Source organism: Suncus etruscus, chromosome 9, assembly GCF_024139225.1.
Source record: "Suncus etruscus isolate mSunEtr1 chromosome 9, mSunEtr1.pri.cur, whole genome shotgun sequence".
Lineage (NCBI taxonomy): Eukaryota > Metazoa > Chordata > Mammalia > Eulipotyphla > Soricidae > Suncus > Suncus etruscus.
The window spans coordinates 55636820-55663486 of NC_064856.1; the positions used below are offsets into that span (position 1 = coordinate 55636820).

At 47.4% G+C, this 26667-nt stretch overlaps 4 protein-coding genes across 6 annotated transcripts in view; 2 read left to right on the plus strand and 2 right to left on the minus strand.

The window, feature by feature from the left end:
- Positions 1-7622, minus strand: part of TRIM3 (tripartite motif containing 3) — a 35435-nt gene extending 27813 nt beyond the window's left edge. Inside the window, exon 1 of the mRNA XM_049780265.1 lies at positions 7480-7622. The gene's annotated coding sequence lies outside the window, so the exon portion shown is untranslated. The remainder of the gene's footprint in view (positions 1-7479) is intronic.
- A 3405-nt stretch (positions 7623-11027) lies between these two features.
- Positions 11028-16129, minus strand: ARFIP2 (ADP ribosylation factor interacting protein 2). Of its 2 annotated transcripts, XM_049780320.1 has the most exons (8): positions 16022-16129; positions 15080-15220; positions 14494-14590; positions 13647-13765; positions 13241-13462; positions 12560-12717; positions 12249-12423; positions 11028-11801 (listed from the first exon to the last, which is right to left on the minus strand). In XM_049780320.1, exons 2-8 carry the CDS (start codon positions 15176-15178, stop codon positions 11646-11648), a joined length of 1026 nt encoding a protein of 341 aa, XP_049636277.1. In that variant the 5' UTR covers positions 15179-15220; positions 16022-16129; the 3' UTR covers positions 11028-11645. The 2 variants fall into 2 exon arrangements, with proteins under 2 accessions (XP_049636277.1, XP_049636278.1); XM_049780321.1 differs by lacking the exons at positions 15080-15220; positions 16022-16129 and having other exon boundaries at positions 13647-13812; positions 14489-14553.
- Positions 16130-16314: 185 nt separating this feature from the next.
- On the plus strand, positions 16315-18042 carry TIMM10B (translocase of inner mitochondrial membrane 10B). Of its 2 annotated transcripts, none has more exons than XM_049780482.1 (3): positions 16315-16346; positions 16556-16663; positions 17476-18042. In XM_049780482.1, the coding sequence occupies exons 1-3, from the start codon at positions 16317-16319 to the stop codon at positions 17647-17649; spliced, it is 312 nt and encodes a 103-aa protein (XP_049636439.1). In that variant the 5' UTR covers positions 16315-16316; the 3' UTR covers positions 17650-18042. The 2 variants fall into 2 exon arrangements, with proteins under 2 accessions (XP_049636439.1, XP_049636440.1); XM_049780483.1 differs by having other exon boundaries at positions 16556-16651.
- A 1522-nt stretch (positions 18043-19564) lies between these two features.
- The window catches only part of DNHD1 (dynein heavy chain domain 1), a 103397-nt gene continuing 96294 nt past the window's right edge, over positions 19565-26667 (plus strand). The window contains exons 1-4 of the mRNA XM_049780636.1: positions 19565-19647; positions 22113-22168; positions 24779-24877; positions 25633-26461. Coding sequence (XP_049636593.1) covers positions 19565-19647; positions 22113-22168; positions 24779-24877; positions 25633-26461 — 1067 coding nt within the window. The remainder of the gene's footprint in view (positions 19648-22112; positions 22169-24778; positions 24878-25632; positions 26462-26667) is intronic.

Below are 26667 nucleotides of genomic sequence, written 5' to 3' on the forward strand. Positions count from 1 at the left end.
GATGGTGGTTCAAATCCTGGCAATTCAATATGGTCTTAGCCTACCAGGATGGCCAGGTGTTACCCAAAAAGAGAGGAGAGGGGAGGGGAGGGGAGGGGAGGGGAAGGAAGGAAGGAAGGAAGGAAGGAAGGAAGGAAGGAAGGAAGGAAGGAAGGAAGGAAGGAAGGAAGGAAGGAAGGAAGGAAGGAAGGAAGGAAGGAAGGAAGGGACGGAAGAAAGGACCCAGGAGGATAAGGAGGATAGGAGTTTCCTCCCATTTAAAGACAGTGTAACCCCCCAAAAAACAACAAAAACAACAAAACAAGGGGCTGGAGAGACAGGGCATTTCCCTCTTGCAAGAGGCAGACCCAGGACAGACAGTGGTTCAAATCTTGGCATCCCATATGGTCCCCCATGCCTGCCAGGAGCGATTTCTGAGCACAGAGCCAGGATTAACACCTGAGTGCCACCATCTATAGCCTCAAAACAAAAGGAAAAATGAAAGACAGAGTGGGGTCAAGGACTCAAGGTAAGCGAGTGACTCAAGAAAGGAAAAAAGAGGAGCCGGTGAGGTGATGCTAGAGGTAAGCGCCTTGCAAACGCTAGCCAAGGAAGGACCGCAGTTCGATCCCTCATCCCATATGGTCCCCCCAAGCCAGGGGCAATTTCTGAGCACTTAGCCAGGAGTAATCCCTGAGCATCAAATGGGTGTGGCCCAAAAAAAACCCAAAAAAAAACAAAAGGAAAAAAGAAATAAGATGAGGACTCCTGAAAAGAGCCCACCAGAATAGCTAAAATGACTGGGGATAAAATTAGTCTCAAAGATGCCAATAATTCATGAGAAATAAAAGATCATAAAGGCAGACAGAAAGATCCTTTGTAGCAACCAAGTGCAGGCTATATCTGTGACCAAAAGTCATTATTCTGCAGCCAGCTTGATAGTGTGGTGAATATCTTGCAGAAACAGGGGTGAGGTACAGTGGGTAGGCCATTTGCCTTACATGCGGCTGACCCAAGTTTAATCCCCAACACCCCATGTGGTTCTCAGAGCCTGCTAGGAGTGATCTCTGAACACAAAACCAGGAGGAAATCCTGAATGTCGCCAGACATAGCCCAAAATCCAAGGGGTGAGGAGACTTGAAGAGTAAAAATAATAGATCCTGTGGCACCAACAAATAGGGTGGATCAGAGCACAGATTGGTCCCTCTAGAGTTCAGTCCAGAGACCTTGATAGTTCTGAGGAGCATCAGGAGAGGGGCAAGGCCACAGGTATTAGAAGTTTGTGTGAGAGTGGGCATGGTGGGGAAAAGCTGCCTAAGCACATCCTCTGCTGATGTGGGCACTAAGATTCCATAGCTCTTTCTCCAGGTGTGATGGGTTCTGCAACTGGAGACAATACCAGAGCAGGAGGGAAGACAGATTGAGAGTTGGCGGAAGAAATAGGAGGCATGAGCCAAGCCGAAGCTTCTGCTTGGTGACTGCGAGGGCTGTGAGGAAGAGTAGGAGGGATCCACCGGGCCCAGCTAGGGCAGCTAGCTGGATGTCAGGCCCTGATTCTGTCCAAGCCCAAGGGGCTCTCCCAGCCAGTCACAAGAAGGCGGGGATTGGGCTACATCCAAGCTCCTCCCTCCCTTCCCCTTCCTGCTTCAGTTCCCCTACTCAGATTTATTGGGCAAGCAGCAGGGATCACTGAGATTCCTTTCCTCTCCTGGGCTCCTATTCCCTCTTCTTCCTCTCACAGTGCCTTAGAGATCTGCCCCCATGCTGCTCTAGGCAATGGTTTAAGTGGACTGTTTATCACAGCACACACTTGCAGGATCTTGCATGCAGGGTTGAGATTTCTTTCTCTTTCCTCAGGCTGCCTATTGCCTACTGCTTATCCCTACCTATCTTTTATGGCTCACTCAGCATTCACTCAACACCTCTGCTAGGCAGAAGGATAGAAAGATAAATAGTTGCAGCTCCAGCTCCATCTTCACGAATCCTAAGGTTTCATAAATTATTGTAGTGTGACAGACAGGATGAGGACTGGAGAGAAAGTACAGCACATAGGGCAAGCTTGCCTTACATGAGGCCAACCTGGGTATATAGCATGCATCCCATATGGTTCCCCAGGCATCACTAGGAGTTAATTCCTGAGTAAAGAGCCAGGATTCACTCCTGAGAATCACCAGTGTGGCCCCAAAACAAAACAAAAGTTATGTAGAGCATGATACCATCTGTATCAGGAGATGAAATCATTTATCTAAGTGAGGCTCAGAATAGTCTGGCAGAGGTAATACAATGTCTTAAATATCTTCTAAGGAGTCTGGACTGTACCCTTTCCTGCTAGGGAGTTTGGACTGTCCTTCCCTGCTAGGGGATTATGTCTTTTATATTTTTGTTTTTGTTTGATTTGGGGGCACACCAGATGTTCAGGGCTTTGTGCTTAGACATTCCTCCTGATGGTACTTGGGAGAAAATATGCAATGGCAGGGATTGAACCCAGGGATTGAATCTAAAGTGGGTTCGTGCAAGACAAGCTCCTTAGCCACTGTTCTATCTCCAAAGAGCAAAGAACAGCTTTGGGGGATGTAAGGGTAAAGAGAGTTTTGGGGGGTTGCATAGCAATAGCACAGCAGGCAGGGCATTTGCCTTGCACACAGCCAAACTAGGTACGATCCCCGACATCCTCATATGGTCTCGGATTCTGCCAGAAATAATTTCTGAGTGTTACTGGGAGTAACCCCTGAGTGCTGCTGTATGTGGCCCAAAAGCGAGAGAGGAGGGGGGGAGGGAAGGAAGGAGGGAGGGGGAGGAAAGGGGGAGAGAAGAGAGAGAGAAAGAAAAGAGACTTTAAGAAAAGGGTAACAAGGGTATATTTTTTACTACTGTAAGGCAAGTAGTGTACAGGAGTGTTTCCCAAAGCAGGCGTGCTAGAATAATCCAGAGGTAATAGCCCCAGGTGCTATTGGGGTGTGTGTGCTATTTGTTCTTTGAGAGTGATTTTATTTTTCAGAAAAGAAAAGGAGGTGATAGACCAAAATAAATTTGGAGACCACTGGTTTAGAGAAGAGACTATCATGATCTTCCATAGGAGAGTTGATGGTGGCTTTGGCCAGGAAGTAGGAAAGAGAAGGCTGAAATAATTGAGTTTCCTAAAGAGGAATCAATAGAACTTCATGACTAGTTGATCTAATATGACAAATAAAGGGAAAAGAAGTAATTAAAGGTGATTTCTTGTTTTGTTTTAGCTCAGGATCTCTAGAGAAGAATGAGTTTGGCTGAGAGGGTAATAAATATAAAATTAGAGGAATATGAGTTGCCTCTGAGATACTTGGGTGGAAAGGTCCAGCTGTCAGTTGGAAAGATAGGCTAAGTCTAAAAAAGAGGTTTGGTCTGGAGACAGAAATTTGGAGTCTTTGAGTATAGAGATGGTACCTAAAGCTTTCAAAGTAGATGACAATACCCAGAGAGTGCAGGGTGAGAAAAGGAAATTTTGACTATGCCCTGAGGAACAGGGACAGGCCAGAACACGAAACTTAGAGTTAAAAGATTGCAGCCAGATAAAATAAGAGAGATATCATGAAGAAAAGAAAGCTTCGAGGGTCTCAGATGTTTATAATGAAATGCTATCGAAAGGCCCATTGTGCTAGATGCTGTCACTAACTTCTGAGTCTAGTTTCCAGGGACTAGAGAAAAGGAAGTCAGATTCAGGGAGTTAGGAGGAAGTTGACTTTGAACAAATGGAGATAGCTAGCTCTGAAGTCTCTAGCTCCTTAACATCTGCAAAGGATGTTTCAAGGCTTTTCAGTTTCTCCATATTCTCAAACAGCATCTCATTTCCTCCATGACTTCCTCCTCCAACCTCACAAGATTTCAGTTTACATGATTTACACAGCTGTGTGTGGTGGTGACCAAGGCATTGTTAAAAAGTGGACGCAGGAGGTCAGCAAGACACACTTACTTCCTAAAATGACTCACTTTTGCTCGCTAGACTCCAGGGTATTTGATCATTTGAGGCTCAGCAAAATTATAAGTGATTGAGGGCTAAAGTTAGGGATTTTTCTGGACAGATTAAGTCTTAGAAAAAATAAAGTTCTCAAAACCAAGCATTCAGTGAGACTGACAGGGAAGGAAAATAAAATTCACATATTATCTCTCCTATCACTCCCTATGAAGTAGTTGAATTCAATTATCTGATCAACTTATCAAACATTCTTAGGAACCTCTCTTGACTAGGTCCTTCAGCTGGGAACTGGAGCCACCATGCTGAATCAAATGTATTCTCTGTCCTTCATAAGTCTTAGACTAGTGTTAGAAGCAGACATAGAAATACATAACTACAGTGTATAGTTAGAATACACAACTGCTGGAACCGGAGAGATAGCATGGAGGTAAGGTGTTTGCCTTGCATACAGAAGGACAGTGGTTCAAATCCCACCATCCTATATGGTCCCTGAAAGCCTGCCAGGAGCGATTTATTTTGTTTTGTTTTGTTTTGTTTTTGGGTCACATCCAGCAGTACTCAGGGGTTACTCCTGGCTCTATGCTCAGAAATCGCCCCTGGCAGGCACGGGGGACCATATGGGATGCTGAGATTCAAACCACCATCCTTCTGCATGAAAGGCAAACACCTTACCTCCATGCTATCTGTCTGGCCCCACCAGGAGCAATTTCTGAGCGTAGAGCCAGGAGTGACCCCTGAGCGCTGCTGAGTGTGACCCAAAAAAACAAACAAACAGAAAAATACACAACTGTCAAGATCTTGACACAAATGAATTGCTATGGCAGCCAAAAAAGGAGGAAGTATCTAACTCAGAAGGTGACAGAGAATAAAGAAGACTTTCAGAAAAAGACTGAATATCCAAGTTGGGTCCTAAAGTACAAATAGGAGTTTGATATCAAGATAAGCTAAGAAAATGGTGAATAAAGGAGTAGAACAAAGAAAAATGCAAGGAACATGGATCAGTTCATGAAAGCAAGAAAGTCAAGAAAATCAAGAAAGCAAGATTTCTAGCCAAAGAGATAGTATAGTGGGTTTGGGCACTTGCCTTGCATCAGCAGACCTCGGTTTGATTCTCAGCAGCCTATATGATCCCCCAAGATTACAAGGAGTGATCCCTGAATGCAGAGCCAGGAAGAAATAAGCCCTGAGTTATGCCAGGTATGGCCCCAAGACAAAAAAACAAAGCAAACAACAACAAAAAGAAAAGAAGGCTAAAAAGGATGAAGGTAGCACTCAATGCTTTGACAATCCACTTGATAAGAATTCTATACTTGCCTCTCTGCTGGATGCTCATTCACTACCCAATGCTGTACAGGACTTGGTCTTGGGTCTCCTCTCCTCTCACTTTTCTATTTTTGGGCCAGGCTCAGCTCTGCTCTGCTCAGGCCATAGTCCTGGTGGTGCTTGGAAATCATATGCAGTATCAGGAATGGAACTAGGATCAGCTGCATGTGAGGCAAGTACCTTAACCCCTATACTATCTCTCTGGCCCTCTTCTCACTTTCATAATATGCCTGAGCAATCTCATTATCTCATCATTTCTGTTAGCATCCACTTGCTAATAACTTCCAATGCCTTATCTCCTAGGAAAAAAAGTCTTGAAACCTAGACCTAAATACCTAATTGTACCTTATACAGTCATCTGGATACTATACAGAAACGAGTCCAAAACGAAATTCATTTTCCCCTAAACTATTTTTGCTGTGGTTTCTTGCCACATTACAAGGTACCACTACCCACCCAACCACAAAAAGCCAGAACCTTAGCTGTCTTGTTTAATTCTCTCTTCTCGCCTTACAGCACAAGCTTTCAGATTTTCCTTGATACACTTCCAAAATGTATGTAAGCTAAAATGGTCAAGAGATGTAGGATTTATTCCTAATTGTAACTAACTACACCAATGTAAGATAAAACTGAGGGTAAGTTCCTACTCCATCCTCTATTTGCAAATTGGGAGGAGAATCTTTTTGTTCTTCAAGTCTGAGATCCCTAAAATTCTCTGTTCAGCCAAAGATTCCCCTTGATTATTATACATGTCTGTGATTAAACCCCAAGTTGTATTACCCTGAGAAATTTATTATTATTTTCTATGAGATGCAATTTTCTAATTGCATTAGAGTTGATTTCAGCTTCCCCAACAACACATAATTTGCTGGTTTTAGGGCATCCACAACACTCCTATTGAGTCCCCTCTGTCCATAGCTTACTTATTTTTTCGGAACACAGGCTATACTATCCCAACTTTATACCTCTGCTCATGCACTTCTCTCAGTAAGAATGCTATTGTCCTTTAAGTGCTGAAATAGCAATTGGTACACAGAGGGTCCTCAGTATATATTTGTGACAGAATAGTATCATTTAAATCACTGCCATCCCTTCCTGCCAGAGAGGCAAAGCAAAGGCAATAAGCAGTAAAGTTCCAAGGAAAAGGACCTCTCCTGAACACAAGGATTTCCCAGAGTAGAAGGTAGTAAGTGCTCTGTCATTGGAGACAAGCAAGCCAAGAGAGGCAGGGCACCTGTCAGGTTTGATCCCAAAACTGCAGCAAATCAGAACACTGCTTAGGGGCTGATTGGGCACAGGTGAACTGGGAGAAATCTGTGAAATGGTCTTTTCACCTGCTTCAGCCTCCTAGAGATCATCTGGGGCCAGCCTCAGGTTTATCTGTCCATAGCAGAGACCAGAAACAAGCCCAGGACGTGTCTCTAGTCTGCCGACCTCCCCAAGGTGCATCCTGTCCCTCCAATGTGCAGCCATCTGTCCCTGCAGGTTTGCAGCCCAGAATCTGAAGCCAAGTCCAGAAGGAGAAGGCCAGAACCGAGGGGCCTGGGTCTTCCAGCAGGATCCAGAATGCAAGGGATCCAGAATGGGGAGGGGGGGGGGACAACGGGGTTCTTTCCCATTACAAACAACCTCCCGATGAGGCTTGCTTTCCAGGGGGGCAGTGCTGGGGAAGAAAAAAAAAAAGTGAGTCCTCCAACCAGGGCGTTGGGCCTCTTGGTGCAGGAGATGGATGGAGCGTCACACAAGGGGGTGGAAGTGTCTGCATCAGGAATAAAGGAACCCTCAAGATCAGGCTGGGCCACGGGATTCCAGAGTCCCACTCTGCAACCCCACCCGCCCCCCACCACCACCACCACCAAGCACCCTGGGCTGCAGTCAATCAGTGATCGACACCTCCTCCGCCAACACACATACACAAGCTCCCAAACCCAGCGCTGCTCCTCCAGGGAACCATCCTCACCCATCCACCACCCGCGGCTCCCACCCCCAAACATGGACCTCACGTGAACAGAGCCACAGCCCGAAGAATCCCCCCCCCAACCCACTGCTCTCACAAATGGGGGGGGACACACCTCACGTGGACAGAGAGACAGGCACGGCTTCTGAAAAAAGCATTCGTGCCCCCACCCACCCAGCCACAGACACTCGGACAGACACACAGATCTGGGACCCGGACCGGAGCAGACAAGAGACACAAATGCACCCCTGGGGGTGCCCACCGCACTCACCGCGGCAAAGCAGAATGAGAGGGCCGAGGGAGGCCCGCCGGACTGTGGCCACTCCGAGGGGCCCGCGGTGCTATCCTTTGCAGCCAGCGCCCGCCCGCCCGTCCGTCCGTCCGTCCGTCCGCTCGTCCCTGCCCTGCCCTGCCCGCGGCGCCGCCCCACGTCCCTCCCGCGCCTCCGCCTGTCCCCGCGCCGGCGCCGCCGCCGCCGGACTAGCCGCACAGGCCCGAGGGAGGGGCCGGGGCGGGGCTGCGGACCCGCCGTGGAAGGGGGGGCTCGAGCCCCGAAGACCCGCCAGGCCCCGCCCACCGCGGGAAGCCACGCCCACCCGTCCCACCCCTCCCACCCTCTTGAGCCTCGGGCTGGACCAACCTTGGCCGGCCGGACGGCTAGGAAGCGCAGCGCGGCAGCCGGATCCCGGATCCCGGATCTCCTCCACCAGCTGCCTATGGTTTATGGCGACTGCAGGGATGGGCGGCGGCGGAGGAGGGTCTCAAAGACTGGAAGGAGGGCTCCGGGAAAGAAAGGCGGCAGGGCAGCTGAGATTTGGGGATGGTCCTAGGAGCCAAGCTCCATGGAAAATGCCCTTCCTGGTTTTCTTCGGGTGCTCCAGCTTGGGAATATGCTAGTGGGGTGTCTACTCAACTGGGAGGGAGAAGGGGGATGGGGATGTATGAACAAATGATTGCTTTGCAGGAGACGACCAACCCAGATCCCTGTCACCCCATAGTGTCCAGGGCCTACCAGTAATCCTTGAGCGCAGAACCAGGCATAAACCCGGAGAACCTCCAGGAGTGACCCAAACCAACTACCCCATCAACAAAATAAAAAAATTAAAAGGTGAGAGGGATTGAGAGCTTCTTATGTGCCAGACACAGTCACTTTACATATAGTTTCATTTAATACACATAATCTTGGCAACAGATCTCTGGGTAGTTGGAAGGGCAGTTCTCCTGAGCTTGGGAGAGAAGGTGCTGACCAGGTGGAAAGGCTTGGGGGTGACGGTTCTTGATTCCATTCTTGGTGCTGGCTGTCTCTCGCTCCTGAGGATGTTATGGTCCAGACCATCAGGGTAACCTTCTTCACTCCAGTATCTGGAGCAAATCTCAGAATCACAGCTTTGTGGAAAAAAAAAACAGCTCCCGTGGAAAACAGTAAAAATTTAAGAGTTAAGTAAGGATGGAAGGGGTCTGGATTGATAGGACAGCCGGTAGCGCGCTTGCCTTGCACACAGTGGACCAGAGTTTGTTTGATGTCTGGCATCCCATATGGTCTCCTGTACACTGATGGGGTAATTCGTTAGGGCAGACCCAGCAGTACTCCCTGAGCTGAGCATCACCAGGTGTGCCCAAAAAGGAAAAACAAAAAAGACTGGGCAGATATTATAAAGACTTACCTTGCACCCCTTGAACAAATGATTGCTTTGCAGGAGACGACCAACCCAGATCCCTGTCACCGCATATAGTGTCCAGAGCCTAGGAGTGATCCTTGAGCACAGAACTAGGCATCAATCCTGAGAACCTCCAGGAGTGACCCAAACCAACTACCCCACCCAAAAAAAGAAAACTGTGAGAGGGATTGAGAGCTTCTTATATGCCCAACACAGTCACTTTGCATATAGTTTCATTTAATACACATCATCTTAATAGGTAGGTTCCTTTTATTAGCCATGTTTTACAAGAAAAGGAACTAAGGGCCCTGACTCCCCAAATGTCAATAAGGATCTTTCAGCTAGAAAGTGGTGTAGCCAGGGTCTGAGCTCTCCTTTCGTGCCCTGCCTTCAGTCACTTGAAGATTCAGTACATTCTTTTGGTGAGGTGGGGTCTTAAGTGGTGCTCAGGGATCATTTATGCCAGGGACTTAACCCTGTTCTCCCACATAGACTCCAACCCTTTAATTCTTTACCTCCCAATACTTTTCTTGTGGAAAACTTGAGTGATGTAGAGAAGGGGCTTATGCGAACCAATCTAATAATGAAGCTCCTGTCAGATGACTACAGACTGAGCCAAACCCTGGAAGCAGCAGTAACTGTGACAGAGCAAAATTAGGTTGTATGGAGATGCTATACAAATCTGCTGACTGGCTTGTCCCATTTCTCAAACCTTCCACATAGGTAGGGTTAGAATGTTGATTCTGGGGGCCGGGCGGTGGCGCTAGAGGTAAGGTGCCTGCCTTGCCTGCGCTAGCCTTGGATGGACCACGGTTCGATCCCCAGGCGTCCCATATGGACCCCAAGCCAGGAGAGACTTCTGAGCGCATAGCCAGGAGTAACCCCTGAGCGCCACCGGATGTGGCCCAAAAACCAAAAAAAAAAAAAAAAAAAGGTTGATTCTGAAGCTATCCTGGTCAAAAAGCATAAAGTTGATGACAGGTACCAGGACACTGACTAAATCATAGTGCTGTTGATGAGTGCTTGCCTCATACCTGGCTCAAATTTGGGCTCAAAACACGGATATAGCAGGAGTCCTGAGAACTGCCTCAGTCTTTCACCCAGTCATTTCTGGTACCCTGGGGCCGGGCGGTGGCGCTAAAGGTAAGGTGCCTGCCTTGCCTGCGCTAGCCTTGGACGGACCTCGGTTCGATCCCCCGGTGTCCCATATGGTCCCCCAAGCCAGGAGCAACTTCTGAGCACATAGCCAGGAGTAACCCCTGAGCGTTACCGGGTGTGGCCCAAAAACAAAAAAACAAACAAAAAAAACCCAAACATTTCTGGTACCCTGATAAATTTTTAGTATCTGCTGTTTGTGAATGAGCTTCAGGTTTCATACTTACTCTTGGCATTTTAGATCCCAAAGTTACTTGAGTACCCATTAAAGGGAGACTGAAGTCTGTATAACCTCTTACCACCTTATCCTATAGTCTTCCTCCTAATCACTCCCATTTCCACTTTACGTACCTGTCAGTCTAAATTTCTCCCAGTTGCTACTCAGAAACTCCATCCTTGGCCTTTCTACTCAGGATACTCTTCCTCCTACCCTGACAGTCTACCCACCCTAGATCTCAGCTTTCAGATTGGCATTCCCCCCCCCTCCATCTCACTCTTAAGCTAGAGATCCCTCCTCTGTGCTCCCAAAGCTCCCTGTACTAGTGATTCCCAGTACTTATCCCTGTTTGTAGTTGCCTGGTTACTCAGAGCTGCTCACCGCTCCATCTCTCACTAGGCCATAAACACTGTGAGTAGGGACTGTGTTTTACTCACTGATGTTTCCCCAGGGTCTAATGCAGTGCCTGGCAAAAAGCACTCAATAAATATTTGCTGTGTGAATGAACGAATGCATGGCCCACAAACCCAACCTTCTTTGGGCACCATGCCTTTTTAAGAACCATATCTAAATAGGTGCTGTTCTTAAAGGCAAATAAAGCTCTGGCTCTAACTGGGAATAGGAGAGAACAGCACACACCTTCAGGTTGTTTCTAAAATCTGTGATGTTAGCTGTTTTGCCCCAGAGGTCTACTGACTTGATAGAATTTTGATTTATCAATACACTGAGCATTTTTCTACCCAGTCCACCCTCCTAAAATCCCCAACAAATTGACCTCACTGGGCCTGCTTTTATGAAAGGTTTATTCCTAGTGCTAGGTCCCCATTTTCCAGGGCTCTAAGCACAATCAAACCGGATGGATCAGTGTGGGGTAGCCCACTCATGATGCAGGGCAAGAAATGGGGCTCCCCCATTATCCCTACCCCATTTGGTCCCAGTCCTGTTCTCTGCTATGGGCTCGCATAGAGGAGGGACAAAGGGAACTGGAGGCAACATCATTGGCTCAGCAGAGCCCACGTGGAGCTGCCATTGGCTGACAAGAGTCTTTAGAGGTTCTGCCATTGGTCAGGGAGTGGTCTCACCCCAGGAGTTGGAGATACACCTGAGGAGTAGTGCCATTGGCCAGGGAGTGGTTTCATCATAGCCTCTGGCTGTGGAGTGGAAGGAAAAGATCCGGGAATGAAGCCCAGTGGCCAGGAAGATAAAAGAACTGGGCAGCAGCTGTTGAACCTGCAAGTCCCCTCCCTACCCACAACATGTGGGCAAAACTAGTAGCAGGTCCCAGACAGAGAAGGGGAGGCTAAGCCTGAGGGCAGGTGGCAAGGGATGTCCTATATCCCACCTCCCCCACCCTAGGACTGTCCTTCCCAGTGTCCTTCTTGATAGCCAGGTTGGGCTGGGAGCTGCTCACTGCTCCTCTAGCCAGGAGGGCTTCTCGGCTCCTGGAGGCCGCAGCTTGATGTTGAATTGCTGTAGGGTCTGCTCCAGTTGTTTCTGGTTTCCAGCGAAGTAGGCGGACACAGCGTTGTGGAAGAGCAGCAGCTGCTTGTGCATCACCTTGATCTGGGGGTTCAGCAGATTCAGCTGAAGCTGGACTCATGCCCTTCTTTGAAGGGCTATGAGCCTGAGCCTGAGCCAGACCAAGACATATGGAACCGCTTTGACTGTTTTTGTGGTAGGGGCTAAACTCCACACCAAGTGAAACAAAGGAAAAGAGGTCATTTTAATGGCAGAAACCTGATCTGATTTGCTGGTGTGGAGTTTTGGTACTCAAGGTCAGAGGGGGCAATTTTCTCTAATTATGTCCTAGAATTCGCAGTCTTTCTCCCAAAGAAAAGAGAGGGGCTCAGAAGTGGGTCTAGGAATGGAAAGGTCCAGGGGTTTAGGGGGCTGGCACTGGAGTCTATTCCTTAGCTAATTAGCATTTCTATCAGTAATGGAAAGAAACTAGAGTAAGATGAGGATTATAAATGGGAGGGTAGTTTGGGGTGGAAGGGTTGGGGTTAGCACCTTGTTTTCTTCCAGGAACTTGAGCTTGATGGCCACATCTCCTCGCAGCTTCTCATACTTGTCCCGATGAGCCTGGAAAGTGGCCTGGGCACTTTCAAGTCGACCGCGCGTCCCTGCATCCCGGGGGCCTAGGCTCAGCTCCTCTAAGTCTGTTCGGTACGCATCATATTCCAGCCTGGGGAGGGGGTGATACAGGCTGGTCTCCCATCTCTTTGTGCTTCACACTTTCCTTCCTTCCTAAATTTTTATGCCCCTAGAGCTCAAAATGCCACCCAAGCCAGCCAACTCCCAAAGCCTGACAATGCCCACACCTGGCTGCCTCATACTGTTTGACAGTCATGAGCGTGTCTTCCATAGTCTTGGTGACTAAAGTGTTGATACTAGAGACAAAGAAGTTCACAGCTCCTAGCAAGGTCTCTCCATTCTTGCAAAGCAGCTTCTGTGTCTCTGCATTGTAGCCAAATTCCTCCTGAGAGAAGGCAGGGTGAGACTTTGAGTAAAAGTCCTTACTTGGATGACTCTGGGGCTCTTCATCCCTCTCCGCCCAGCCATCAAAATCAGATCCACCAAGAACTGCCTCTAACAAGGTTCTCTTCGCCAGAAAGTTAGTGGGGTCAATGAGAAGGCCTAGGATAGGAATTGAGGTTGGGGGTTCTCAGGTAAGTTTGCAGGACTAAAACAGGATAGGCTAGTGCAGCAGGCAAAGAAAGGACTCATATTAGGCTGAGCACCTAAGGCATTCTTGCCAATGCAGAGAGAAGTTACTTGTGAGGCACCTAGTGCTCCCCACCCACACACCCCCTCCAAACTTTTGGACCTCTGTACAAACCCTTAGGCTGCCTCCACAGGTAAGTGATGCTGGGGGCAAAGCTGGGCCCACCCTGGAGGGGTTCTCCCTCTGGGCTGCAGGAGGGAGGGAGGGAGGCTGAGGAGTGACTGCCTGGGAGGGCCCGGGCCCAGTCCCCCCACCCTCTTTTGCCAGGTTGAGGCACCTGAAGCTCTGGGGACTTCTGGCTGAGATCAGCAAAGGCATCACCTAGTGCATGCTGTGTCTGTAGCAGACTGTAGAGGTGGGCTGTCAGTGCCCGGCCCAGTTGCAGGACGCTTTCATACTTGCGCTTCGTCTCACGCAGCAACTCGATTTGCAGCTCTAGCTCCAGATCCACAGTCCGGGAGCCTCGGCCAAATCGCTCTGATAACAACTGCTTTGTGCACTGATTGAGAAATGAGTGAATAGATCAGAGACTCTAGTACCCTGCTACCCCAATAGGTATCTACCAAGTATTCTCAAGCATACTAATCTTAATCATATATGGGAATATCAGAATCTGAGAGAAAGGGGAAAGGCTCTGGGTGGGTTAGGGAAGAGTGAGGAAGGGAGAAGTGCTTATATCTCACCTTGTATGTATTGATGCCCCATTTCTTGACGATGTCAAACTTCTCTCCAGCGATGCCCCGAGCCACCTCATCTCCGGGGCCAGCAGGAGTGGCACTGTGAGATGGATGGCGGCCAGATCCTAAAGAACCAAATTCTCTGACACTGGCTTCTCTCAGATACAGCCAGGCAGCTCTGTAGCTCTACTTCCCTTCCAGCAAATTAAATTAAAGTGACTTTCCTGAAGGGGTACAAACTAGATACAACTGGATCTTTTCACTCACTAGAAGGCATTCATAAACTTTGTGCTCTGAGACTGAAATCCTAGTATACATAAGGCTACCTCCTGAAGTAGTGAGAGTTGGAAAGTCAGGAATAGGGAAAGAAAAAATAGGCGAAAGAAACAGGAGGAAATATGAAAAGTGAGGGTATACAGGGATGTGTATTTGGGGGAGGAGGGTGAAAAGTAGATCAAGCTTGCTGGGAAGAATGACAGGAAACCTGGCTAACAATTCCGTTTGGAATTCTAGATAGTGTGAGATTCTGGTAACTTTCTCCTCCAATTGTACCATCCCTGAGTTGTTCTAGCACCTCTACCCCCGCCCCCCTTCAGGAAATACCACATTAGGGTTTAAAACTCTAAGAAGCCACATAGTTCCAGATCTCAGAAGCTAACTGACAAGAGGGAACTGAGGGATATACTCTACAATTGGCCTTGGAAAGTCTTTAGGAGTCACATATGCAAAGTTCCCAAGATTTTTAAATGCATTTCAAGCTTTCTTAGGCAAATCCTATTGACTCCCCCATGCACCAAACCCATCCCTTTCCCACTCTCCATTCAGATTCCTGTTCTGTTCTGATTGTTCATACCTGTAGGGATAAGTCCGTCTCCAGAGCCCCCATAGCCACCAGACACAATGCTGGTTTCATTGAGGTTGGGTCCTGACACCATCACCTGCTGGAGGTCCTATAGGCCAAAGAGGGGGGGCTTCAGGAACACAGGGATTAGCATTTGAGGGGTGAGAATAAGCTTAGATTGAGCATCACAAAGACAGCACACAGGGGAAGTCTGCACGAAATCAAAATAAAGATTTATAAAAAAGATGGAAAGGAATTAGGTAAATTAGGGGAAGACTACTGGGGCAGTAGTCTTTTTTTTTTTTTTTTTTTTTTTTTTTTTTTTTTTGGTTTTTGGGCCACACCCTGTGACGCTCAGGGGTTACTCCTGGCTATGCGCTCAGAAGTTGCTCCTGGCTTCTTGGGGGACCATATGGGACGCCGGGGGATCGAACCGCGGTCCGTCCTAGGCTAGCGCAGGCAAGGCAGGCACCTTACCTCCAGCGCCACCGCCCGGCCCCCAAGGGGCAGTAGTCTTATACACTTATACACTACTTATATGCTATAACTTGGGGTTTCTACATTGAAACAATGTGGAAAAAGAACCAAACAGAAGCACCTGCTCCAGCCCATCATCCTCAGGAAGTTGCCCAGCTTCGCCGTTCCCATGGATGGGGATCTCCATTGTGGCTGCCTTCCCTAGGATCCCGTCCGTCATGGCTAGGGAAGGGACTGGAGTCAAGGTCTCCACCCCAGCGCCCTGCAAAGCCCAACAAAAAAAAGAGTTCTGGAAATTGACCAGTACTTTAAAAGCGAAAGATCTCCCCTGTTATTTTGGAGGCTTAAAAGTTGCCCCAAGACTTAAGCATTCTGGGGTTCAGCTGCAAGTCCCTTCCTCAGGTAACACCTACATCTTGCCTCCGAAATGCTTATTTTCACCCATGCACATCCAGGTCCCAGGTGTCTTCTTGCTCCCTCCCCAAAACTCCAGTGATCAATCATGCATTCCACTATTCCACAGGCATATTGGATCACTACAGGTCATGCACTTTTATGAGGCAATAAAAAAAGAAAGAAATAGCAGAGAAGAGGAACAAGAAAGTCTGTACTCTCTTGGCACTCATGCCCATGCAGGTGGCCACCCACCACCCTGCCCCTCAGGAGATGCTCCGTTCCCAGAACTCAGGTGCCTACCGCCCATACAGCATTGTTCTCCATTGCTTGGCCTTTTCACTCTCCTTTAGGGCTTCTTCCCCTGTCCTTCAGGTGGTCTCCCCCTCTTCCATCCCATGCACCTCCTCTTCCTCAGGCCCTCCCCACCAGGCCTTAATTGAATCAGCTGGTGTGTGTTCCCGGTCCCTGGGAAAATTCCCTTTTTTCCCAGGACGTGGGCGATCCCTTCCCCAGTCAGTGGTGTCGCCCCAGGTAAGAGCCCGGCCCCTCCCCCCTATACACCTGGGCATCAGGTGTGTCCTCATCCTTCCCCTGGGCTCAGAGGCGTTTGGCCTTCGGAATAGGTTCGTGCATTCAACTTTTCCCCACCCCAGTAGGTCCCTCTCACCTCGGGCCGGGCAGCTCTCCCCCTCAGGGCGCCAGGCCCGGGCTGCGCGGGGACCTCGGGCTCCAGTTCCCGTCGCGATCCTAGCAGCAGGTCAGGGATTCGGCGGAAGTGACGTCTACTCCCGGGCAGAAGAAGCCGGCCACGTAGCAGAGAGGAAGGGCGGAAGTGACGTACACTACGGGGGGGAGGGCGAACTTTGAAGCGACCCCTCGGTCCCCAGAGAACCGGAAGCGATTACTTCCGGGGCGTTCCCGCGACGCGCGAACGGAAGTGACGTAGCCGCACCGCCGGCGTGATGGAGCAGCAGCAGCAGCAGCTGAGAAATGTGAGTGAACAATGTCGCCTTAGGGTCTGACATTGAGCTGGTCTCCGCACTCGCTGCCGGAGTGGGATCCTCAAAGAAATTAGGGTTCGGAGGGTTGGGGGCCACCAAGCTGGGGTGCTGGACCCCTTTTGAAAAACTGTCAGTGGCGCGCATGCCCTAGAGGTGTGGCCCCTCTTGCAAAGAAAGTCCTTGGTCCTCTTTTCTTCTAGTTGCGGGACTTCCTGCTGGTCTACAACCGGATGACGGAGCTCTGCTTCCAGCGCTGCGTGCCCAGCTTGCACCACCGAGCTCTGGATGCCGAGGAGGTGGGCCATTGGGTAGGGTTGACCCTAGGCCTCTCCCCATTCTCCCTCCTGCTCCCTTTGCCGCTCTACATACATACATACATACATACATACATACATACATACATACATACATACATACATACATACATACATTCCTGACACTGGGGCTAAGACGAAAAGAACCATTCCTATGACTTCTGCCCTTCCACCCTGTCTTCCCTCTAGGAACCAACCATTCTTATGGCTTCTATTCTTCTACCCTGTCTTCCCTCTAGGAACTATTCCTATGGCTTCTATCCTTCCACCTTACCCTGTCTTCCCTCTAGGAACCATTCCTACGACTTTGCCCTTCCACCCTGTCTTCCCTCTAGGAACTATTCCTATGGCTTCTATCCTTCCACCTTACCCTACATTCCCTCTAGGAACCATTCTTATGGTTTCTATCCTTCCACCTGTCTTCCCTCTAGGAGCCATTCCTATGGCTTCTGCCCTTCCACCCTGTCTTCTCTCTAGGAACCATTCTTATGGCTTCTATCCTTCATCCTGTCTTCCCTCTAGAAATCATTCCTATGGCTTCTATCCTTCCACCTTACCCTGTCTTCCCTCTAGGAACCATTCCTACGGCTTTTGCCCTTCCACCCTGTCTTCCCTCTAGGAACTATTCCTATGGCTTCTATCCTTCCACCTTACCCTGCATTCCCTCTAGGAACCATTCTTATGGTTTCTATCTTTCCACCTGTCTTCCCTCTAGGAGCCATTCCTATGGCTTCTGCCCTTCCACCCTGTCTTCCCTCTAGGAACCATTCTTATGGCTTCTATCCTTCACCCTGTCTTCCCTCTAGGAGGCCTGTCTGCACAGTTGTGCCGGGAAGCTGATCCATTCCAATCACCGCCTTATGGCTGCTTACGTGCAGCTCATGCCTGCCCTGGTGCAGCGTCGCATTGCAGACTATGAGGCCGCCTCCGCTGTGCCAGGTGTTGCTGAACAGCCGGAAACGTCGCCATCAGGCAGCTGACCCTCCCCAAGCTCATGGCTGGAGCCATTGTCTGGATCTCTAACTTGAAAGACTTCTGGCTGATTGCTGCCGCCTTAATTGAGCGGTTGCTTAAAAGCTGGGTAACAGTTGTTGCTCCTTTATCTGGAGCCAATAAATGATTGTACTGCTTGGTTTATATTTGGGTTAGGGAAGCACTTTCCACCTCGGTGACATCCTTCGTTTTGCCACTCAATGTGCATTATAGTATCCTTCAGACTTGAAAATTGAGAAATCACCTTCTGTATAAAAAGCATTTCTGGTTTAAAACCAGATGTGGGTACAGTTGATGATACCACTGGAAGTTGTTTTTGTTCAGATGACAAAGAAAATGGGAGCTTCATTTTGCATTTGAGTCTTTCTTTTTTTTTTTTTTTTTTTTTTTTGGTTTTTGGGCCACACCCGTTTGACGCTCAGGGGTTATTCCTGGCTATGTGCTCAGAAATCGCCCTTGGCTTGGGGGGACCATATGGGACGCCGGGGGATCGAACCTCGGTCCGTTCCTTGGCTAGCGCTTGTAAGGCAGACACCTTACCTCTAGCGCCACCTTCCCGGCCCCATTTGAGTCTTTCTTTACATGACTCACTTATGAGCCAGTTATGCATTCGTTCATAAATATTGTGGATTGTGTTATTTTCGGGGGGGGGGTGTCTTTTTGGTTGACATCTGGCTGCACTTAGGGGTTACTCCTGGCCCTGCTCAGAAATCGCTCCTGGCAGGCTCAGAGGATCATATGGGATCCCGGGATTCGAACCACTGCCCGTTCTGAGTTGGCTGATGCAAGGCAAACTTCCTACCACTGTGCTATCTCTCCGGCCCCTGGACTGTGTTTTTCTTTTTTTTTCTTTTTTTTCTTTTTTTTCTTTTTTTTTTTTTTTTGGTTTTGGGCCACATCCGGTAACACTCAGGGGTTACTCCTGGCTATGCACTCAGAAGTCACTCCTGGCTAGGGGGACAATATGGGACGCCGGGGAATCGAACGCTGTCCGTTCTAGGCTAGTGCTGGCAAGGCAGACACCTTACCTCTAGCGCCACCGCGCCAGCCCCTGGACTGTGTTTTTCAAGAATGTTTTTTTTTTTTTTTTGGGGGGGGGCACACCCGGCCGATGCTCAGGAGTTAATCCTGGCTGTCTGCTCAGAAATAGCTCCTGGCAGGCACAGGGGGCCATATGGGACACCGGGATTCGAACCAACCACCTTTGGTCCTGGACCGGCTGTTTGCAAGGCAAACGCCACTGTGCTATCTCTCCGGGCCCTCAAGAATGTATTTTGCCACGTTGTCTGAGAAGGAGGAGATAACATAGGACAATAGTTGTAGAAAATGTACAGTTGATAAGCACTATATCTTGGAGAATCAGTAGCCCTAATACAAGATTAAAAAGGTTGCTCTGGAACTTCAACCATTGCTCCCACTTGTTACTATTTTCTATCTTCTCAGGATGAACAGTTAAAATCCTTAAAAATAGGAGACCTGGGAGTGTAACTCTACTCAGGTGAGATCCTGTTTTGCTGTGGGAAGCTCAACTTCAATTCAGGGCATCGCAAAAAATAAAAATGAGGTTTGTGTTGTTTCACAGTCATTCAGAGGGGAGAAACTATGGGAGATAATTTGAAGGGGCAAAACCAATGGGAACGTTAGGTAGTATTTTTTTGGAAAAAAGAATAATATATTTGTGACTTTAACAATACCTCAGATATTATATATCTGTACTTTGACATCAGCTTTTCCACCTTCTACCCCATATGATCCCCTTTATTTATTTATTTATTTATTTATTTATTTATTTATTTTGTTTGTTTGTTTGTTTGTTTGGGGCCACATCTGGCAGTGCTCAGGACCTGGCTCTGTGCTCAGGTGTCATTCCTGGCAGTGCTTGGGGGACCTTATAGGGCAGTGATGGCTAACCTTTTTGAGCCCGAGTTCCCAAACTGCCGCGCATTGCCTGGTCCTCCCAATGTCCAGTCTGGCCCTGTTGCCAGGTGAGCTGCAAAGCAGATACCAGCACACTCGCCTCCCGCCTAACACTGCATATCTTGATTGCAGACCTTCTCGAGTGTTAGCTACAAGGTCTTCTTGTGCCGCTGCTGGCACAAGTGTCATAGGTTCACCATCAAGGATAGGGTATTGGGATTGAACCTGAGTTGAACACGAGCAAAGCAAATGCCCTACCCACTGTGCTCCAGCTCATCCCAATGTATTTATAACTAGTTTCTAGTACCAGCCTCTCTTCTGTACTTTCCTTAGAACCTCCTGTGCAATTTACTTGTTTGTAGTAGTCTAGTTTTCAGGGTGTAAAGGGTCACACCTGGTAGAGCTTTGGTGGTACTCTAGGCTTGCTTCTGGAGGGATGGAGGGGCCATGTGTGTGGGATTGAATCGGGGCTCTTACACGTAAAGTATTCACATTATCCTTTTGAGACATCTCCCCATCCCCATTTATAACAGACTAAGTGGTGTATTACATCATCACTTTATGTTCTTACTACTCTTCTGTACCCTTTAATCAATTTACCTGTGTGTGTGTGTGTCTGTCTGTCTGTCTGTCTGTCTTTTTTTTAAACTGCTAGAGAAAAGGAAAGCCGTGTAATGAATGCCACTGAAAACGGTCTCTAAACTCAACAAGGCTTTGCTACCAACAAGCTATCTTTCATGGATTCCTGGTCTATACCCTCATATTAGCTATTTTATCCCTTCACTATTCTCATTAATCTTCTGCCTCCCTCTTCAACTATTCCCTTTCAGGTGGCCCCATATTTTTAATAGAGGAAATGGAAGCTTTTAAACATTGGCTCTCACAATAACTTCTACATTCGCATACACAAGCAAGAGTTTTCTTTTTAACAGATCAGAAAATTTTGTATTAAAATACAGCTTATAATAAAATGATCGTTTGGGGTGTTGTTTATTTGGGGAGGGGGTTGCATTGTCAGGAATAGAAGCCATGCACATGCAAGTGCTACTGCTGATCTACCTCTGTTTTGTCATGTTTTATGTTTTGTCACTATACCAGACTCTCTCCCAAATAACAAATACTGAGCACCTATTGTATGGGTTCTGGTGTTAGCATATTTCATGTTTTAAAATACAGTCTTACAAAAGAAAAAAAATACTATGAGAGGGGCCAAAGAAATAATACAGGAGTTATAGCATTTGCCTCATATGTGGCTTAACAGATTTAATTTCCAGCATTGTATGCGTCACCCAAGCATTGCTTGATATGATCCAATCCCAACAAAATGTTTTGGTTTTGTTTGGGGGCACTTCCTGCAATGCTCAAGGGTTACTTCTGGTTCTGTGCTTGGAAATTATTCAGGGTGTGCTCAAGGGATGCTTGATATTGAAATCAGGTTCACGTCATACAAAGCAAGTGCCCTACCTGCTATATTATATCTCCAACCCCTAAAATGAATTTTTTTTTGTGGGGGGGCAAACCCAGTGGTGCTCAGGGGTTACTCCTGGCTTTTTGCTCAGAAGTCACTGCTAGCAGGCTGGGGGGAAGACCATATGGGATGCCAGAAATCATGGGGTTGGCCACATGGGAGGCAAATGCCCTACTGCTATGCTATTGCTCTGGTCCCTAAAATGAATTCTTTAAAGAAATTCAACCACTAGATGTTACTACTCAGCTGATGAAGAATTCCAGAAACCCAACTTGTTGTAGTTGCCTACTAAAAGAAGTGGTTTTTTCATCTTTTACTTATATATGTATACCCAATACTTAGGAGAAAAATCTTTAATTTTATCCATCTTCCATAGTGACTGAAGTCTCAAATCTTATAAAAAGAGCAAAGTGATGTTTCAAATATAGGACTAAACTGTCAAAGTTCTATCCCTTTATGCAAGTACTTTGAACAGGCATGATGTGACTTCAGAATTTAACTGCTTGCTCCTTTGTAAAATCCATTCCTTTGAGGCTATTCTGTTGAGGAAAGTAATGTGTGTTGTTTTGGGTTTTTTTGTTTGTTTTTAGTAAATTCTGCTCTACTCCATTATTCTGAAAAGTTAACACTAGGCTTTTCTTTTTACTTCTTGACTTTATATGGACACTTAGAATTTGATCTCAATTCCTTGACAATTATTTCTATCCTTTCTGAGCCATTCATTCAAGTATATCTTGATCTTGTTGGGAGAGAAAGAACCAAATAGCAACCCAAATTTAATCCCTGCACTATAGATAATCCCTACTCACACCCTGGCTGTGGCAAAAAGAAAGGGAAAAAAGTGACCCCATGTCCCTTTTTTCATTTTGTTTTTATTTGGGGGGGGCACACCCAGTGACACTCCGGGGTTACTTCTTTCTATGCACTCAGAAATCGCTCCTGGCTTGGGGGACCATATAGGACATTGGAGGACCGAACCGACTAGACTAGCATGGGCAAGGCAGATGTCTTACCCCTTGCGTCACCACTCTTGCCTCCCCTTTTTTCTGTTTTCTTTTCTAATAGAATATCTGGTCACATGCTCATAGATTATAGATTAGATTTTGCGGCTTTCCTTAAAGGTAGAAAATGTCCATAAGATTTTGGTGTGCTGTTGTCCTCACACAGTGTAAATAAGGGAGGGGCTGAGGATGAGACATAAGAGCAAATACCTTGCATGTATGAGGACCTGAGTTCATTTTCTAGTACCTCGTACCTCTCCCCTCCTCTTTGGCTGGCTCTGACCTTTGACACAGCTGGGCATGCTTCCCTTAAAATTAAAAACGTTGAGGTACCTTTATCTTCCTCTTTACCTAATTTTACTAGTCAGGATAGAACCTAGCATTTTGAATTCTTTTGTCTTGAAGACAAAGACACTTCCTTGAGGGACAAAATAACTAAAGGACTGCCATTTGACCACGGGGTACTTATACATGACAAAAAATGTGGAGAAAACATAAGTTTCTTTGAGGGCAGGCTCTCCTGGTAGTGCTCAATGGCAACTCCTTGCTTTGTTTTCAGGTGTTGGCTTCCTGCAGTGTTCAAGTGAGTATGCAGCATTCCTGGATTGCATGCATTCAGCTTTTTGAGATCTCTGGACTCTTCTCCCCTTTTTTTCCCTGTCCTTTCCTCCTCTCTTTCTCCCTCTTTATATTTCGTTTCTCTCTTTTTTGTGTTGCTGGGGATTAAACAGTCTTCCACATGCAAGGCTTGTTCTCTGTCTACTGCAGAATGGTACCCACACTTTTGGGGAATTGGACCACACCCGGCAGTGCTCAGGGGTTACTCCTGGCTCTGCTCAGAAATCGCTCCTGGTAGGCTCAGGGAACCATATGTGATGCCAGGAATCGAATCCAGGCCATCCTCAATTAGCAGTGTGTAAGGCAAATGCCCTACCACTGTGCAATCACGGATCCCAGTTCCCATAATTCTGTCATGTTTAAACCATTGTGTTTTGTTTCTTGTTTTTCTAGCAGCATATGTTGGCTGAATTTAAGAGTGTGCCATTATTTTCTACTTCTACACAATCCCTGGGACTGTGGATAGGAGCTATATTATCTTTGTGAGTGGGCTTTAGCTGACCACATAAACTTGAAAAGCAGGGAGTCTTCTGTTTGTAGAACAGAATACCAGAAATCTTTGAAGAATGAAACCCTTTTGAATGAAATCTGTTTGAGAAAGTTGCTTGTTGAAGATGAAAGAATAATACATCAAGGACCTAGTTTGCCTCTAGGAATCACTTCAATATGACCCTTCACCAATGTCAAGAAGGGAAATAAGAGACTTCTGTCCTACAACTCTAAGGAATCCTGCCAACAAGAATGAACTACCCCACCCCACCTCCCAGCTTCTAGATAAAAATTAGGAGCCGAAGAGATAGCATTGAGGTAGGGCATTTGCCTTGCCTGTAGAAGGACAGTGGTTGGAATCCTGGCATCCCATATGGTCCCTGAGCCTGCCAGGAGCGATTTCTGAGTGTAGAGCCAGGAATAATGACTGAGTGCTGCCGGGTGTGACCCAAAAACCATTCAGCTCAGCCAATATCTTAATATCAGGTTTATAATATCCTCAATAGAATTCAAAGTAAACTAAATCTGGTTAAGATACTAAAATGGGGGACCAGAGAGATAGCACAGCAGTAAGGCATTAGCCTTGCATGCGACCGACCCAGGACAAACCGGGTTTGATTCCCTGCAACCCATATGGTCTCCCAGCCTGCCAGGAGCAATTTCTGAGCGCAGCTAGGTGTGGCCCCAAAACCTAAATAAATAAACTGGAAAAAAAAAAAAAAAGAAGATACCAAAATGGGTGTTCTATTTAAATTTGAGTTAATTTGTTACAGAGTCAGACACTGTATCCTTATTCAGACCTAAGCAGAGATGTGGGTAGACTGAGGTGGAAGCAACAGTGAAACCAAAGCCCTGCAGTTAAGTAGTGCGACTGAGAGACAGTAGGGCTTAGGCAATTGATCAGAGAACAACTTTTACAGTGATAGAACTTTGACTTTTTTTATCTGAGGGAATGATGATATAGCATAGTGAATTCTGAGCAGAGGAGTGACATGATCTTCCAATGTTGGAAAAAGGTCACCCTCAGTTCTGAAAAAGTTCAAACTGCAGCGAGACTAGTTAGACAGCCAGGGAATATAATCCATAATAGTTTAGATCAAGTGTTCTAGCTCAAGAAATGGCCAGATTCTGGGTATGTTTTAAAGTTGTAGCCAACAATTAGTTGAAGAATTAGACTTGGGGTGGGTGAAGGTGGGTAACAAGGAAACCCGAAGATGATAACTTATCAGATAACCAAGTGGAGATACTAAGTAACTAAACACTCAAATCTAGATTTTAGCACAGAGATGGGACTCTAAAATGTTTAAATATTTTTAGCATTCTTCATCCCTCACTACCACTGATTTTGAGCTTCTAGTGATTGAGAATGTTCTCTTACTGGATTTTGGGGGAAGTAGAAGTGGGGTAGGTAGATTCTGGGTAGCATAGGCGTGACCCTGAGAAAGTTAATGTGCCTGGAGCTAGCTTAGATACAGTGAGTGTCTGTTTGTAGGAACTGGGGCCGGGGTCTTTCCCAGTTCGGGCCTTGCCCCCTCGGCCGCTGTCAGTCTTCTGCTCTGGCCCCTCCCCTTCCCAGCTCCTCTTGCTCCTCAAGGGCTCTCCTAACCGTTACTGCCCTAACAGCTGGGAAGGGAAGCAAAGTGAGAGTACGGATTCGGATCCGCATCTGCTTCTTTTGTCCTGGGATTCCTCTTGCCATTGCTCCCGGAAGGCTCCTATACGGCAATCCCTCCACTCTAAACTCTTCTCCATCCAGTTTAGACCTTCCCTCCCCCTCCCGTTTCTTCTGTTAACTGTCCCCACCTGACATGATCAAGCAGCCTCTGTCAAGCCTTTGCCTTCTGTCTTTCTGACCCCCTTAAGGATTAGGGCGTGGGGCTGGGTTTTGCCCCCTCAGATTGAAAACGTGTTCCTTTCCTGTAGGCCATCACCAGTAACAGTTATTTGTTACCAAGATTCTCTTGAGCACCTCCCGAGAGTGTGTGTTTTGTTTAAGTGACAAAACCTGTGTGCCAATCTCTGAATGGGGATTAAACTAATGAATTAATCTCTCTGATTAGAGTAAACCTGGGGATTAAGTCTAAAATCATCATTTTCTCCAATAGGCACCTCCTATGGAACCTCATCAGCAGATCCCTTCTCCCTCTCTCCTTCCCACATCTTCCTCAGAGCTTAGATCAGGTGAGAGGGCACTGTATCCGGGAGGTGGGAGATCCAGAAGGACGTCTAGTTGCCCCAGATTTCCCAGGACTATTTTGGACCTATTTACTAGGCTTATTCGGGGAGCGGTATGGTGATGGGGGAGCTGTAGTGAGGATTAAGAGCTCTGCTTTGCTGGCCTGATTATGTCCTGTAACTTTATCCATTCCTAGTCCCAAGTTCCTTTCCCTTTCCCTTCAATTTCTTTGACCTTGGCCATCCCCTGGCAAGAACCTGAGGTGTCTTTTCTTACCTCTCTTCTGGGCTGTATCAAGCAGATGCTGGCCAGCAGCCAGAAACATATATCTGGCACTCGAAACCTGAACAATGGGCGAAATCCCTTCGAAAGCAGTTGAATGTACAACTTCTCTTAGTCACAGAGAAGCCAGACTGGGCTTCTGAAGGTGCATTATCTCATACCCTTGAATCTCTGCACTCTGAAAGTGCCCAGGATAAATATGTGCAACCTTGGGCCAGTCAGAAAAGACAGAGGCACTTTTTGAGAACATTGACCCAGTTAGAACAGCCCACAGTGCTGGACCTCCTGGTAACTGAGCTCAAAAATCTATTCTTGGCTGTGCTACAGGATTGCAGTCCTGCAGCTTGGCATTACCTACATGCAGTGCTGGCTTTGCTCTCCCCATATGGAACTCTGCTAACCAGCCGCCTGGATTTGCTGCCATTTCTGGAGCAGCTATACCTCTGGGCTCCGCAAGTCCAAACCCAGCTACATCTGGACTTGCTAAAGGCCATGTACCAGACCTTTCCACCAGACACAACTTTGTTAGATTGTGCCTCCCATGTTGATTGCGTACTGAAGAAAAAAAGAGTCTTCCGTGGGCTCCAACGCCCAGCCTGCCCTTTTGTGAAGGCCAGGTCAGACCAGCATCAAGGAAAGGAATTAGCCACATGGCTGCAACCTCTGACTCTGCCTGAGCTACAGCATTACTTAGGTATTGTTGGATCTCAGGTGGCCGTGGAAGAGAGGTGGTGGCTGAATGGACTTGGCCTCCTGCCCCTGGCACTGGCAACAGACATCCCGGTACAGTATGAAAGCAATGAGACTGATCATGTGGCACAAAAATCTACTGGAAGAAGAGACACTAAGTAAGTGAAGGGCATACATAGTCATGGGCTTTGAACAGAGGAGGAAAACAAACCAGTTGGTGTACCTCTAGGGTTATTGGATGTCTAGAGCCAATTCTCTGTTGATTTTAGAAATTAGCTCCACCCAGGTCCAGCTATTATTAGACTTTCTCTCTTCCTTTTTATTTACAGCGTAACCCTATTCTTAGTGTTAATTCCAGAGGGAA

Excerpts from the sequence above, each read along its gene's own strand:
- ARFIP2 (XM_049780320.1), bottom strand. The coding sequence starts at position 15,178 with ATGACGGACGGGATCCTAGGGAAGGCAGCCACAATGGAGATCCCCATC. Across the intron at positions 12,424-12,559 it reads AAACAGTATGAGGCAGCCAG|GCTGGAATATGATGCGTACC; the intron begins GTGTGGGCATTG and ends CCCCCTCCCCAG. Across the intron at positions 11,802-12,248 it reads AGTTCCTGGAAGAAAACAAG|ATCAAGGTGATGCACAAGCA; the intron begins GTGCTAACCCCA and ends CTGAACCCCCAG.
- TIMM10B (XM_049780482.1), top strand. The coding sequence starts at position 16,317 with ATGGAGCAGCAGCAGCAGCAGCTGAGAAAT. Across the intron at positions 16,347-16,555 it reads AGCAGCAGCAGCTGAGAAAT|TTGCGGGACTTCCTGCTGGT; the intron begins GTGAGTGAACAA and ends CTTTTCTTCTAG. Across the intron at positions 16,664-17,475 it reads CCGAGGAGGTGGGCCATTGG|GAGGCCTGTCTGCACAGTTG; the intron begins GTAGGGTTGACC and ends TCTTCCCTCTAG.